At 45.4% G+C, this 14,832-nt stretch overlaps 1 protein-coding gene across 3 annotated transcripts; it reads left to right on the forward strand.

Annotated features, from left to right (window-relative positions):
• The first annotated feature begins 305 nt into the window (after positions 1-305).
• On the forward strand, positions 306-14,070 carry LOC149861347 (interferon regulatory factor 6). 3 transcript variants are annotated; one of them, XM_090052710.1, is made up of 8 exons: positions 306-390; positions 7,836-8,012; positions 9,202-9,406; positions 10,384-10,506; positions 11,669-11,815; positions 12,010-12,402; positions 12,890-13,008; positions 13,365-14,070. In XM_090052710.1, exons 2-8 carry the CDS (start codon positions 7,839-7,841, stop codon positions 13,584-13,586), a joined length of 1,383 nt encoding a protein of 460 aa, XP_089908836.1. In that variant the 5' UTR covers positions 306-390; positions 7,836-7,838; the 3' UTR covers positions 13,587-14,070. The 3 variants fall into 3 exon arrangements, with proteins under 3 accessions (XP_089908836.1, XP_089908838.1, XP_089908837.1); XM_090052712.1 differs by having other exon boundaries at positions 334-356; XM_090052711.1 differs by lacking the exon at positions 306-390 and adding an exon at positions 3,647-3,753.
• Positions 14,071-14,832: the final 762 nt, after the last annotated feature.

Raw genomic sequence — 14,832 nt, forward strand, 5'->3', positions numbered from 1 at the left:
GGGGCTCGACGATGCTCCCGGGTCCCTTCCAGCCCTAGCGGCTGTGCGCTGGCTGGTTTTCGCGCCTTCCCCCGCGCTTCAGGCTCGCTAGGTAGCGCGCAGGGAGCATCTCGCCCAGATCCACGCTAGCCACGGGGTCGAGCCGCACCCGCGAGCGTGGCAGGCGCCGTCCTGCAGCCCGGGGCTTGCCCAGGTGGCGAGAAGCCCGCAGCTGCCCTCGACCTCGCAGCGCGCCCCAGCGACATGCCGCGAGAGCCCGGCCCCCGGCCCCGGCCCCGGCCCCGCCCCCGGGCTAAGGGCGGGGCGGGGCGGTGGCTGCGCCTGCGCGGTCCCGCCCGCCCGCGGCACCTGGGCAGGTGAGGCGGCGCGGGGCCGGCGGCGGCGGCGGCGGTGAGTGGGGCTGCAGGCGCGGGCCGGGGGTGCGCGGAAGCAGGGAGCTGCCCCTGGCTCGGCCCTGGCAGCGGGAGCGCTCCCGCGGGGCCGGCCCAGACGGGGCGAGCGGGGCCGCCTCTGCCCCCCGCCTGGCGCCGGCCGTCCCAGGCCCGAGAGCCTCCTGCCCAGCCCAGGCCGCTCCATCTCCCTGCAAGTAAATCAGACCGAAAGGAAGCAGCTTCCCTGTGCTGGGCAGGGCCCCGCGCCCTCCCCTCCCCTCCTCGCCCCGCTCCTGCGATGCCGCCCAGGCAGCCCCCTCCTCCCCCGGGTTTCCCCGTGCCCCTGGTGCTGGCGTCCCGAGAGCCCCAGCTCCAGCCCCCTGGTCTGCAGACTGCCTCGCCCTGGTAGGAGCTGGAGCATGGAATATAATAATAATAACCCCCCTGTTCAGGTTGTTTCTCGGCCTCTTGTGGGCTAAGATCAAGCCGGGGCATCTGAATCCCAAGACCTGTGGTGGAGTATCTGAAGCCCGTGGGGTGGAGGATGCGCGCTGGTTGTAGCACCCTATGTGGTGTTTAGAGCGACTGAGTTGTGCCTGCTCGACTCGCGTGGGTTTTGGACCGATTGCGAGTTCTGCTCAATTGGTGCAATGTGGGACTGATTTGGGTGGTTTGACCTGGAACACAAAATATTCATCAAAAAAAAAAAAAGTGAGGGGGTTGCTAGCCCTGATGGAGCAAGTGAGGAAGATGGGCCGTGGGCTTTTTAAGCTCTGCTGTCCTAATCCCATTTATCCGTACTTCTGATAGTGGTAATAGTAAGCGGCCCATCTATACCAAGAGCCACAGCATGGTTAATAGTGGAGGGATTGGCTTACTACTGTACTGGTTCTCATAGGAAATGGGTGCAAAAGGTCCTTAGTGCAGAGAGGGTCTGGTAACCATTGCTATTGAGGGGCAAGCAGAAAGTACAGCACTCCACTGACATACCTTAAGGTGCTTTGCTCTTCTCTTATGCTGGGAAAAGCTGTTGGGAAGGTCAGAGCACTTGGGTTAGCAGTGACCACTCCCGTTAATTCAATCTGTATTGTATCATGCCCTCTCTCAAATGTTAGCCTTTCTTTGTTTTGGCAGTGAAGAGCAAGCCAGTTTCACTCTGGAGGTGAGTGAGATTTCCATTCAGGTTTTTTGCTGTGTGTGCTGAAGAGAGCAGGCATTAACTACTGTACAAAATGGTAAATTTGAAACAAAGCAGCAAAAGTCCTGGCAATGCAGTAGGTCTTGGTTTAGAAACTCACTCACCTTTTACCAATTGAGAAGCATTCTTGTATCAAATTTGGGTTCAGTGTCTTCCAAGCGTATGCAAAATGTGCTGGAGAAGGGAAAGGATGATTGTTTGATAGAGAAGACAGACTGCAAATTGGGTCTAGCAAAGTGGTAATGGTAGAGATGTGAACTTTAATCTCTTTTAAATGGTCTGTATTGTAATTAACTTCAGGCTATTGTTTTTTGTATTGGTAGGCCAAAGGTAACTCATCCCCAAGAGCCTGCTGTGGTAGATGGCAGCTGATGGTTTCTAGCACAGAACACAAGATCTGTAATGGGTCTTGAATCTTAGCTGAGTTTTGGAGGTGGGGAGGGAAGAAGCATGAACTGTGAGACCATGTTCAAGTGTGTGCCTGGCTTCATCCAGGGCAGGGGCGCTCAAAGTGTAAGCTTGGTGTTGCATTCATTTGCAATGCAGAAATTGTTAAGAAGGTTATAGTGAAGCAGTGTAGCCTGGGACCTGAAGATCTAAGGAAAAGAGAGCTGATTAGCAAGTGGATATCAGCCTGAAAGTTGTGTGCATCTCTGCGTGCCAATAAAGGCCGGTAAGTCACAAGCCCAACTGCATGGAATATTTTACACCTAAGTGGTCTACCAATGGGATGAAATTCTAGGGAGGGAAATTCAGTGGTACTGCTGAGTTGTAAGTGGAAAAAGCACACCCTCTTGCATTAAGCGCATCTTCAGTTAGAGGAGGGGAAGCTGAATTTCCTTGTTGCTGAAGTTTGGACATAGAAGTACACAGCTGAAGTTGGAGGGGTGTGTGTGTCATAATGTCTGTGGTACAAGCATGAGACAAGCAAGCAAAGCTGGGTCAAGGACCTTGCCTTATTCCTGCATGGCGAGAGCAAGTATTTCTTTGGCTAGGTTTGGAGCTGTGAGACCTTGTCTTTTTGTAGGCCTAAATCAGGGTTAAATGGAGCAGGTTAGCTGCTATCCTGGATAGATCATCCTTTTATGTTCTAACTTGATTGAAGCAAGTAAGTCAAGTGTAGGGAGGGGTGTATGATGATGGGGTGGGGACAGTGACATTTTTATCACCTTATTTCTGCCCCTACTGTAAACAGAGGGCAGATGGTGACCCTCATGTGCTTCCTGGACGCTCCAGGGATTATTGGCTTTTCCCCCTTTGCCAACCACCAACACATTGTTTGTGCTTAGCAGCTAACCTTTTTCTACTGCTAATTAAATGCAGATGGGTTGCATGTTGGGTGGCCTTTTCAATGTTTATGTTGGACTAACTAGATGATGCCCATTGCTATTTTTGCTTGTTGGATCGATGTAATTGTCATAATGAAGCCTAAGAGTTTCTGACCTTTGTTTACTTGCCTTTGACTGTGTGTGAAGTAACTCCAGGGCTGCGTCTTCCTAGAAGCTTTCATCCGAGTTATCAACACTTGAGGGAATTCCTTGTGAGGTAGCTTATCTTGAAGAAGAATGGCTAAATCTTGCAAAAAAAAACCCCAACCGAACAATTTTTCCAGCTATTTAGTTGGTCTAATAAAAGATATCCCATTTTATCCAAAGAACCTTGTCTGCCTATGTCCTTAGACCAGGGGCGGGCAAAATGTGGTCCACAGACTGAATGCAGCCTGTCAGGCCATTTTATCCGGCCTGTGGGGCTCCTAAAAAATTTAGAAAATTAATATTAATCTGCCCCTGGCTACCTGTCATGTGGCCCTTGATGGCTTGCTGAAACTCAGTAAGCAGCCCTCCACTCAAAATAATTGCCCACTCCTCCCTTAGACCAACACGGCTATAACCAAGATTAGATGAGGGCAGAGCAGGGACCCGGTAGGGCAACGTTGTACGAGCATAGGCCATAGTTACTATCCCCAGCAAGCCAGCCAGCTTCAGTTAAAAACTACATCGTGCTCAAGTGCTTTTGGTTGTGGATGAGACCTGAGTTGGGGCCAACATTCAAATTATACCTTGATGTAATTTTGTAGTGAGGACAAAGGAACTGCCTTTTTTATTGGGAGACTCTTGGCTTGCAAATAGACCACTACAGATCTCAGGTGGAAGGCTTCTGAGGCACATTGACCCACGGTTTGAGGTGAGCCACAAGATGTGCATTGCTTTGTGCCTGCTGTCATGTTGGCCAGTTTTTATCCTTGTCCATGGTGAGTAATGTGTGCTGGACCTCAGGAGGCGCTTCTTGCAGACCTTACGTTTGTGGAAGGCGTGCAGAGGATTTGGAACTAAAACACTGTCACGGTGGTACTGTCTTTTACCAATGGAATTGCTCATTTCTAACTCTGGAAGTAATAGCCTTTGTATCCAAAGTCACACCAGCTCCATTTTGCTAAAGATGCCTGGGATTTTCTTCTGGTCTTTTCAGGTTCTAGTTCATTTTTAAATGTAAATCTTGCAGATACTAATGTTTGTGCTTAGCTCTAGTGCAGGTAAGTGGAGCTACTTGCCCTGGTGAATTTATAGAGAGAGATCTGTAGCAGTCCCCTTTATCTCTGATAATGTCTCCTTTCAGTTTGTCTAAACTCTACATAGGTTAATTTTTAGACTTATGCCTGAACATGGTGCCCTTACAGGCATACTGCAGAATGCTTTTATCTGACAGCATATTGTTTTCAAAAGCCCTCTGAGAACTAGAGTGAGACAGAGAGTTATGATTATTCATCTTTTATGCGTTATAGTATTAATTGCCTACTAGGGCACCTAGAACTTTCAACAGGCATCTTTTAAAACTATATTACATCTCAATAAAGAAACAAGAATTTGCAAGTGAATCGGAGTGTTTTTTTTTCCCCCGCTCATAAATAAAACAAACTCTGTTCTGGTTACAGATTAACGTTTTCTGATTGCTTGCATTGCCTGCCTTTGAATTGGACCTGCAGGTATTTCAACAAATATAGTGATGCAATTAGTTTTTCAGATAGCTTCTTTCTTTAGCAGGCTGCAAGAGATTCACTTATTTTTTTGCGGCTACTATCCATTAGGAGAAATATTTCTTGCTGCTGCTGTTTTAAGATTATAAAGTCATACATGAATTACACTCCTGTTAAGTGATGGTATTTTATGCTACAAACCAGGCCAAATACAATTATTTTAAAGAACAGTTTTGCATCACACGACATCACAAACATTTACAGAAATGTTTTCAAGTAATTTAAGCCTGATATTTAATGTGCTCTGAATTTCTTCCCTGAAGAATGATCCATGTATTCTATGGATTCAATGAATTTTTCTTTAACGTTATTTTTTTAATGTTTACATGAGCATCAAGTTGATGGTTTGAACTGTGTCTTTTCCAGTCTTTGTGCCCTGTTTTAAGCGTTTCATTTTACATGGTGAATACAGGCGAGGTAGCTTTTTCCACTTGCATCTGGCTACAATGTACTTGCAAAAATGAATCATTCATTGGGAGTATATCTGTTCACAAATTTTAATAAAACATCTGTCAGTACAAAACCAAAGCTTCAGAATAAAATGACCAGATATCCCTTTCAGCACAGATGTGCCTTTGCATTTCTCTTCTCTTCTTTAATAAGAAGCCTACAAGTATGTCTATTTGCTCAGAATAGTGCATGATACAGTGTGGCAGGGTATTTGGTGTGCCCGCTGCTTGGAGAGGTCAGGCAGTCTGCTGAGCACCCGCGGGTGGGGCCAGGCCTAAAGAAAGAGTCAGCTGATACAGGGGGCTGGCAGGTGAGGCTAAGCATGATCAAAGGAGTCACCTGATCGGAAGAGGCCTGGGTGTAGACACGGTGTAAGCTCAGAGCCTGAGAGCAGGGCTGGCAGTAATATCTTGAGAGCTGGTGTAGGAACATCCCCCAGCGGGAAGGCTGCAGTTCCTGAATGCCAGCAAGGAGAATAACATCTGCAACATCTGGAGGTTTGGGTCTGGACTAAGGGGATGGAGGAGGTTCCTGGGGACCCAATGTGGGGTCCAGGGGCCTGTTGAAAGGCCAGGCAAGCCCTGAGAAGGGGCTATGTTCACAGGAGCCTGGTGAGGAGCCAGGCAAGAGGAGCTGAGAGCTGTGGGCGTGTTGAAGAGCTAGGCGAGCCCTGAGAGGTGAGGCAGATATGTGAGCGACCTAGGGGAGGGCCTGGGTGAAACCAGTGTGTGTGGCAGGGCATGGGGACATATTGTGGGGCCCAGATGAGCCCAGAGAAGGAAAGGGGGCCCCAGTAAGGAAAATCTATTGGGCGCTCTGGGTAAGCCCAGAGAGCCCAGAGAGAGGGAGTGATGTATGGAGGGGCCCCTGAGGGCAGACCTATGGAGAAGAGAGGGCGGACTGCTTGAGGACTGACCCTGGGAATCTCAGCTGGTCCAAGCTGGGGCCAGGGCCTGGAAAGAGCCAAAGGATGAAATAGCCCACTGCAAGAGATGGCCAGAACCGGGAGCCTCGAGTCACAACTGGTCTGGAGATGAGGCCACAGGTCCCTGTTGGTGGGCCACAGCTGAGAGGGAGGGGTCAAGCAGCGGGCATCCCAGGCTGATGATGGCTGGTACTAGGTTGTCTGAGGAGGAAGGATCAAGGAGAGGGGGCCAGAGATGGATGATTCGGAGTTGAAATGGGGCCAGAGGACCCTGTGGTTAGTAGCCCAAGAGGGGTGTAGGACATCTAGGGAGAGCCCAGAGAGGGACAAGTGAGGTCTGATAGACCTGAAGTCTGGTCCTGGGTAAGACCCAAAACTGCACCCTGGTGGGGCTGCTTCTAGCGGGGCAGTAGCCTCCATGAAATGCCATGCATGGACCACTACAGGGAAAACTGAGGATGGGGTGCCAGAAAGCTTCAGCTCCCACTACCTTGTGAGTGACCCTGTGGAGGGGAAAGGTAGGGCAGTGCACCCCAACAAAAAAGTGCTTGCTGGGAAGATTGGGACCATGTGGGTCCAGAGGCCCAGTGGGGAGCCAAGGAAGGCTGGGACAATGAAGGGAAGACTGGGACCATATGGGTGCAGAGGCCCAGTAAGAGGGGTTTGAGCCACATAGTGAAGCCCAGCATGTATAGAGGGATCCAGAGGGGTTCAGTGATCTAGCACAGGACTGGGAATGGAGTGCAGGACCAGAAGGTCCAAGGGCCTGGATGGTATTTGGAAATGTGGAGAACGAGGTGGGTCAAGCATGAGGGACCGGAAGCCTGGAGAGGGGCCAAGAGAGAGACTGAGGGGCCTGGTAACCCAAGGAATGGTTGCATGAGACCAAGGGGTCTGAGGGCCCAGAGTGGGGCTGAGAGGCCAAGGGGTCAGAGGGCCCAGTTAGGGGTTGTTTTGGCAATAGATATTGGCATAGGATCAATAGGTATTGATAAGGATGCCACCTGTGAGGCATGGGACATGGTGTAGGAGTGGTACGGAGCCATGAGATTGGCCCATAAGGCCATGACCACAAGTTGGGTGGTCATTATAGTAAGATCAAGGCAGCCTCCTACCTGTCTATCTGTCTATCAACATCAAGGTGTGGTAGGCAAGAGCAGAGCAGACTGCCTTTACAGCAGGGTAATTTAAAAAAAAAAGTGGGTACCCTGTGACATATAGGTGTGAGTATCTGTGAAGGACTTCAATTTACAGACTTTGATTTGCAAATTACCATAGATGGAGAGGTGAAATTACTTTCAAACAAAATCTTTGTATGTGTTCTTTTTATCTTCTTTTTATGCTCCATTTGCGATATACCAACTCTTCTGTGTTTAGGATGTATTTAAATTGTGCATGGGAGGGAAAAGACCAGGGTGACTGCTGAATAATTTGATTAGAGGTTTTTTGGGCTGTCTCTCCTACGGGCTATTTGCATAACAAATTTGACAGTATGCGTTTGGAGTGGAGCTGATCCCTGACATTGCATAGTTGTTGCCATGGTACAGACTGCCTTCTAGCTAACTCTAGCTCTTAATGTAACGGGCTGATGTTCTTCCAGTGACTTACCCTAAACTATTTTAAAGGGTTTAAATAGCCTTTTTTTTTTTTTTTAGTGACAGGTTAATGATACTTTCTACTAAATTCATAATCTGGCTAAACCAAATGGCTGTTCAAGATGTGCTTTTAAATAAGAAACTTGAAAGCTCATCTGATATTTCCTGATTCAGTTTTCTGTGCTCATTTTCTTGAAACTGTGCTAAATTAATTAGAAAAGCAAAGCCTTAACTGGTTTTGTTGTTTTGTGTCATTTTGTAGATAATGGCACTACACCCACGGAGAGTTCGTTTGAAACCCTGGCTGGTAGCCCAGGTAGACAGTGGTATGTACCCAGGCCTTGTCTGGCTAAATCGGGAAGCAAAACGATTTCAGATCCCTTGGAAACATGCAACACGACACAGTCCTCAGCACGAAGAGGAAAACACCATCTTTAAGGTAGGGCAGGGGGAAATATGAAGACGTAGTAGTAAAATCTTTTGGTGCCTCACGCTTCTGCTGCTTGCTGTTTATCAGTCGAGCCAGACACTTGCAGTACAGCACAACAGGAGCCTTTGTAGTTGACTTAAACAAACTGAACACACCTCTCTCCTACTTATAATGCTGCCTATGCCACACCGTATTTTCAGCCCTGAAGCTGCTGCCTAAAGAGCTGCGTCCTTAGAGTGATTGCTGCTTTATCGATCTAGGAAGCGTTTGTAGCTACACTGTACCATTTAAATGCACCCAATTCCTTTTGGAGATCATGTTGTGTGCATCTGGGTGCAAAATTTGGCATCTAGGTACAGCAATTTTTTTTTTAATGATTCTTTTCCCTTTAAATGATTAAAAAGCCTCCTGTCACATCTAATTAATTAAATAATTGCTAAAGAGTTACTAGTTTTTTGGTATATTAACTGGTTCTTTATTACTGGTCTCGTTGAAGAGGTGGTTGACGGATTCCAAGTGTTTGACACCAAACCGCTATTTAAGTTAATGTCTGTTTTGTGCTGAATTTGATCTGGAACTGAATACTGAACAAACTGGGAATAGGCAATTAACAAGTGCTCCTGCCCCTGCCAGCATCTGCCATGGTTGCCCTAACTGTCTCCTAACAACTCCTAGACAACTCTTACAAAAAATTTCACTTGTTACGCTGGAAGAGTTTGAATTGAGTTTGCTGGGTGTTTTTTCTTGTATTTTTTAAACTAGTTCCTCGACTGCTGGTTCTCTGACCCCCTGTTTAAATCATTTCCTTCTAATACAACAAACTAAGACCCAAATTGTTAAAATGAGCAGTGATCTTTTTGGGTACCTAGGAAGCTCTGAGCACTAGCCACGTGCAAATTAAGCTTTCTTAACGGACCTCAAATTGTGAATGCCCATAGTCACTAGTACCTCTTAAAATGTTGGGCTTATCTTCCCCCTCGCTCCCCCCCACTTTATGTTAGAAAAAAGGTAACGGGGTGGGGGGGGAGTGGTGCGGGGGGGGGGAAGTGCTTTGATTGTTACTGCCATAAAAAGTGTTGTAGTTGAGACTCCCTGAAAGAGACTACGTACTTTACAGCAGATTCATTTAGAAATGTGACTCTTGATCAAACTGGAACAACAGCAGGATTTAACTGAGCCGAGTATACTTTGCCCCCAGGCATGGGCCGTGGAAACGGGAAAGTATCAGGAAGGAGTCGATGACCCAGACCCTGCAAAATGGAAGGCCCAGCTCCGGTGTGCTCTTAACAAAAGCCGGGAATTCAACTTGATGTATGATGGGACCAAAGAGGTGCCCATGAACCCTATTAAGATTTACGAAGTGTGCGATATCCCACAGTCCCAGGGATCAATCATTAATCCAGGTGAGGGCTTGGTGACACAGTGCTGGTTACTAAGCAGGCATCAGCCCGGTGCACGTGCCTGTTTTCTCTGCATATTAACTCTTAAGCTACCTCTGCAAACAGTTTCAAATGTTTGAGGTCAAGTGGAGGCTCTTTGATGAATAAGCCAATTAAAAGATTTAAAGCCAGAACTGGCCATGTCATTATGGGTAGTAATGGAGTTAGCTCATTATTTCAAACTATGTTTGTGAAATGCTGCACTGTCCTTGGCAAGGCTTCTCTGCCTGCCTCTTGCCTCTCTGAAATCAAGCGTAGGTAGTTTGTACAGCTGTGCATCAGATGTCCTTCCTGCTTATAAATTACAACCCACACCCGTGTTAATTAATATTTGATATTGTAGAAAGCTAGCTTGTAAGTGATGTGATTTTTTCAGTGAGTGTACTACAGTTTCACATCGGAGGATGCGTGCTCTTAGTCCTGCAGGTTGTTCACAACTGTTGCCATCTGCTATTTTAATAGCATTCTGTGCTACTACTAATAAAAAAATTAATATAATGGTAAATTCTGGCCAAACAGATGCACACATTACACTAATAGCTCAGTGAGGGCATTATGGTATCTGGGCAAATGCTGCGAACAGAGCCTTTGGAACAACAAAAAAATTCACAGTCCAGAAACAGTTGGTAATACTCATGTGTCCTGGTGGTTGGAAGGTGGCTTCACTGTTTAATGATGAACCTGAAAACATTTCGGGTAAATGGAGCACAATGGATTAGGAGAAAAATGCGTTTCAAATGAGGAAACTTGACACTTTAATGGAGTTACTCTAGGAATGACTTTTGCCCAGTACCTTGAAATTTGAATTTGAACAAAATTCCTTATGAGAGGATGAGATCTCCTGCGTCTGAGCAGCAGGAAGAGAGAGAACTGGTGTTTTGTATTTTCTTTTTCAGTGCTCAGATAGTTCAGTATTGTTTTCAACGCCTGCCTTTCTCTAGGTTCCACTGGCTCGGCTCCATGGGATGAGAAAGATAATGACCTTGATGATGAGGAAGAAGAAGAATTAAACCCCTCTCAGCATGTCCCCATACAGGACACTTTTCCGTTTCTTAATATTGATGGTTAGTACAATAGCGTGTAACTTATTCATGGAGGTATTGCCTTCATAAATTAGCATATGTATGTAATCAGTGTGTTGTATGTGTTTTTTATCATGGTCTTGATAAACTAAAATTCCTCAATTCTTTCCAGGGGTCCTTATCCTTAACTCCTGGCTGCTTTCAGAAATCTATTAAAGCAGCAATGTGGTTGCCACATGGACAGATCATTTTGTCTACTGTATCTATAGTAAATTAGATTTCCCTAAATACGCCTTATTAAAAGGATAACTGTCCCATGTGAAAGTAAGTCAAGAAATCCCCTGTCAGACTTAAATATAATAATGAAGCCATCTTTTATTCAGGCTGCTATATTTTCTTCACCTAGGTTATGGCTTAACAAGTTCAAACAGTAGTGTTGTCTCAGCACTTAAATGTTCTTTTGTACCAGTTTGCTGAGGGTCAGACTGAGGTTTAAAGCTTTCTGTGCAAGCTGGTTGGATGATATGCAGAGGAGCTCTACCTTTCCAGTATGCTAAGCCATGATCTGAGCTGCTTTTTCATTTGTTTTTCAAAGGGTGCTATCTTTTATTGAAATTAAGGCTTTAAAAGTGTTAGCTACGGCTCAGGTCAGTACATATGACTAGCTCTTCCAATAGAATTTACGCTGCAGGCTACCATTGAATGGGACTATTTAAATTTGTGTGCATCAAGTTTATTTAGTTCAGTTCTCTGCAGAGCAGTGCCCTGCAGCCAGCTTGTTGACTTTCCTTTTGGTGATATCAAGTGAAGCCTGAATGGATCTGAATAATAAACTCCCTTTTTGTTCTTTGATGATATTCAGTACAGGTCAATACCAACAATTCTGGTATAGTTTGGAGGAAGGGATGCTGTTCATATTTTACATGGTCTGTGGATGTGTGATTTGACACCAAGTTTGGCCTTGCTGGGAGTTGCTGTATTTAACAAAGCAGCTGTAGAACAAAGAAATGAGAACAGATTTTTTTTTCATGCCTGTATTTGGCATCATGGGAAATGAAAGGCAAATCCTTTCTAGCTAGTTGCATACCAAAGCTTATAGGTTCAGCTGTCCCACTGGTAATAAACATGTACTAACTACTGAGCTAATTAAAAAGGTGGGAATTTTTAAAATATGCTGCTCAGTTGGCCTGGTTCTTCTCTGTAGATTCCCCGATGGCTCCAGCCAGCGTAGAAAACTGCAGCACTGAAGCAGCGTGGCCAAAGAGTGAACCACTAGATATGGAGATGCCCCCAAGTACTCTGCAGCATGACTTCTTCAGCTCTCCTGAGCTCTGGATTAGCTCTCTCCCAAGTATGTATGTGTATGGATTTATGGGGCATCTGGAACTGGAAAAGAAAGGGCTTGTTTTTTGTTTTCTACCACATTTGACATCCTACACTTCAGCACACAGGACCGTGTGTGTTGAGGATGTACTTCTTTAATTGCATTCCCTTGCAGGGGTCTTTAAACAACAAGAAAGCTATTCTAACCACTTTCTCTCTCAGTGACAGATCTAGAAATCAAGTTTGAATATCGAGGAAAAGAGACTGGGTCAACCACAACTGTAAGCAACCCCCAGGGATGCAGGCTGTTCTACGGAGAATTGGGTCCGATGCCAGACCAGGAAGAGCTGTTTGGACCTATTAGTTTGGAGCAAGTAAAGTTTCCAGGAACAGAACAGATCACCAATGAAAAGCAAAAGATTTTCACAAGTCGGCTACTAGATGTCATGGACAGGGGACTGATTCTGGAGGTCAGTGGCCATGCCATCTATGCCATCCGGCTATGCCAGTGCAAGGTGTACTGGTCTGGGCCATGTGCCCCTTCATCCACCACACCAAACCTGATTGAGAGGCAAAAAAAAGTCAAACTCTTCTGTCTGGAAACATTTCTAAGTGGTAGGTAACTTTTTTTTTTAATGCTCAGCAGCAACCTTAATTACTGGATCTGCCCCTTGGCCAGCATTTAACTGGAGAATCCAGGCTGGGGTTCAGGACTGGTACTCTTTCCCCTTGCTCTGGTGATGATCTGTGCATGTAAAACCCATTTCTAGGCTCATCGAAATAATGGGCATCTTTCCACTGACCTCAGCAGGTTTTTGGTGCAGTTACAGAATGAGAAGGAAAAAGCAAAGAGATTATCTGCCCAAAAAATGGGTTCCTTATTTATCTCATTGATTTATACATTGGTGGCCAGTACAACTTTTGCATAATGCTCTTGTGGGCAGAAAAAAAGAACTGCATTCAGTTGTCGGAGGTAGATTGTCTCTGGAATACGTGGGGTCTTGGAGGTACTGCCCTAGGGTGTAGTAAATACTCAATTAACATGATGGAGAACACTTGACCAACATTGGGAATATGATTCCCACATTACCTTTCTTCCTAGAGCTGATTGCCCATCAGAAAGGACAGATTGAAAAACAGCCACCCTATGAGATCTACTTCTGTTTTGGGGAAGAATGGCCTGATGGCAAACCTAGAGAGAGAAAGCTGATTGTGGTGCAGGTAAGAGTGAGTGCCTCACACAAACGTGCCAGGGCACGTATGGAACAAGCAGCTGAATCCAGGGGAGGCTTTTTTGTTTCAGCAGGTTTTTCTCCATTTCAGCACATGCGATAGTGAGAAACCTGAACTGAAAATTGGCAGAGATCTTTTTGGCGTTGAAACTTTTTGGAATACAATGGACTCGGCTTTCGCTGAAGTAGAGTAAACCACAGCTTAGTGTTTAGTGAACTTGTTCTGCAGATCGCTTCTCCAACATGGGAGATGCCCAGCGTACTTGAGTACTCTGCAAATGTTCTGTGCTGCTGGGGCTATAATCCTAATTAAGATGAAATAACCGAGGTTTCTTTTTTAAACAGGTCATTCCAGTTGTAGCTCGGATGATCTATGAAATGTTTTCAGGCGACTTCACACGTTCCTTTGACAGCGGTAGTGTGCGGCTTCAGATCTCCACACCAGATATTAAAGACAACATTGTTGCCCATTTGAAACAGCTGTACCGCCTCCTGCAGACCCACCAAGATACCTGGTCAATGCCGGCACCAAATATGCAGATTACTCAACCGCTCCCAGCACAATGACACATTTGGTTTCTGGCTTATATCTGGCTTTACTCTCTGGTTTCTTATCTGTACATATCAAAGAATAGTTTTAATTCGTGCCTTGCCTGTATTAAAATGAAACCTGTGAAAAATCCTGTATATACAGATGGCCAGATTTCAACACTAGATAGAATTCACCTTTTAGAAATCTAAATTGAAAATCTTTAGACACAACATCTTTAGTTACTGTTTCCCTCTTCCTCGTCTTACAGTAGGTTGCTTATACAACCTGCTATGTATGTACTTGCTTATACAACCTGCTATGTATGTATCTCAGGTTTTCACTTTGTAATATTTAATTGAAACTCCCGTACTGATGGCCTGTGTATAAATACTAGATCAATGTAAAACAATTTTAATTCTCTTGTATGTCAACGTATTTTCATGTGCTTTCCATTAAACTGCTTTTGAGAAATAAAATGAGAAAGAACAATCACAAATAGTGATTGTTCTATAATTGTTAGTGCCTGACTGGTGCTTTCTTTGTTTACTGTCATGCTTTATAGAGTGACACTATTTCTTTAAACCCAACTGATTACTGAGTGTTAAACTGAAAATGAAAACTTGAAGCTGAATATTACAATTGCTATAGTACCGTAATGCATTTCTGCAGGTCTGAAGAATGTAAAGGTAAAATTGGGGCCATAGTCATGGCTTATAAGGTCTTTCAAACTAGTGTTTCAAAGGAGTTAGTGCTATAAACTTCCCTTTATCTGAAGGCCAGAAACATGCAGTGTGCTCTAGGCAATTAGTAATAAAAAGTTATTTCACTACCTGCCTGCAGCTGTGCTCCACACCCAAATACTTCAGGTTTTTGTCTAAAGGAAGCTGTTCTCTTAACTATTACCTGTTCTCCCTTTATTTAGCTGTTTTAGGTGAGCGTTCAGCAATCGTGAAGCATTGCATTGTGTATCTGCTTGTCCATGGCTGCTTAAGAATACGTGCTCTTTCATGTCTGAATGTCAGACTGTGATGCAATTATAAATCTGTCTGAGGGAGTGGGAACCATGTACGATGTGCCAGAGCTGGAGTTGCTGTAAATCATGTGTTGGCAGGTCTGTTTTCTAATAGGTGTTGTTTGGTCGCATGAGGTCAGTGCACACAAACCAGAAATGCCAAAACTTTTTCTGACCAGGTTTTCAGTTAGGAAAGTTGAACTTTAAAGAAAATGTTGGGAGGAAAGGAATGATGGCCTTTGCGCTGTCAATAGGAATTCCCAACATGC

This window comes from Crocodylus siamensis, chromosome 6 (assembly GCF_052110815.1).
Source record: "Crocodylus siamensis isolate JL-2025a chromosome 6, ASM5211081v1, whole genome shotgun sequence".
NCBI classification, from domain to species: domain Eukaryota; kingdom Metazoa; phylum Chordata; order Crocodylia; family Crocodylidae; genus Crocodylus; species Crocodylus siamensis.

What these genes read in the sequence shown, in the direction of transcription:
- LOC149861347 (XM_090052710.1), top strand. Translation starts at nt 7,839, where the DNA reads ATGGCACTACACCCACGGAGAGTTCGTTTGAAACCCTGGCTGGTAGCC. An exon ending in AGGAAAACACCATCTTTAAG is followed by an intron (nt 8,013 to 9,201) that starts GTAGGGCAGGGG and finishes CTTTGCCCCCAG; the next exon opens with GCATGGGCCGTGGAAACGGG. An exon ending in GGGATCAATCATTAATCCAG is followed by an intron (nt 9,407 to 10,383) that starts GTGAGGGCTTGG and finishes GCCTTTCTCTAG; the next exon opens with GTTCCACTGGCTCGGCTCCA.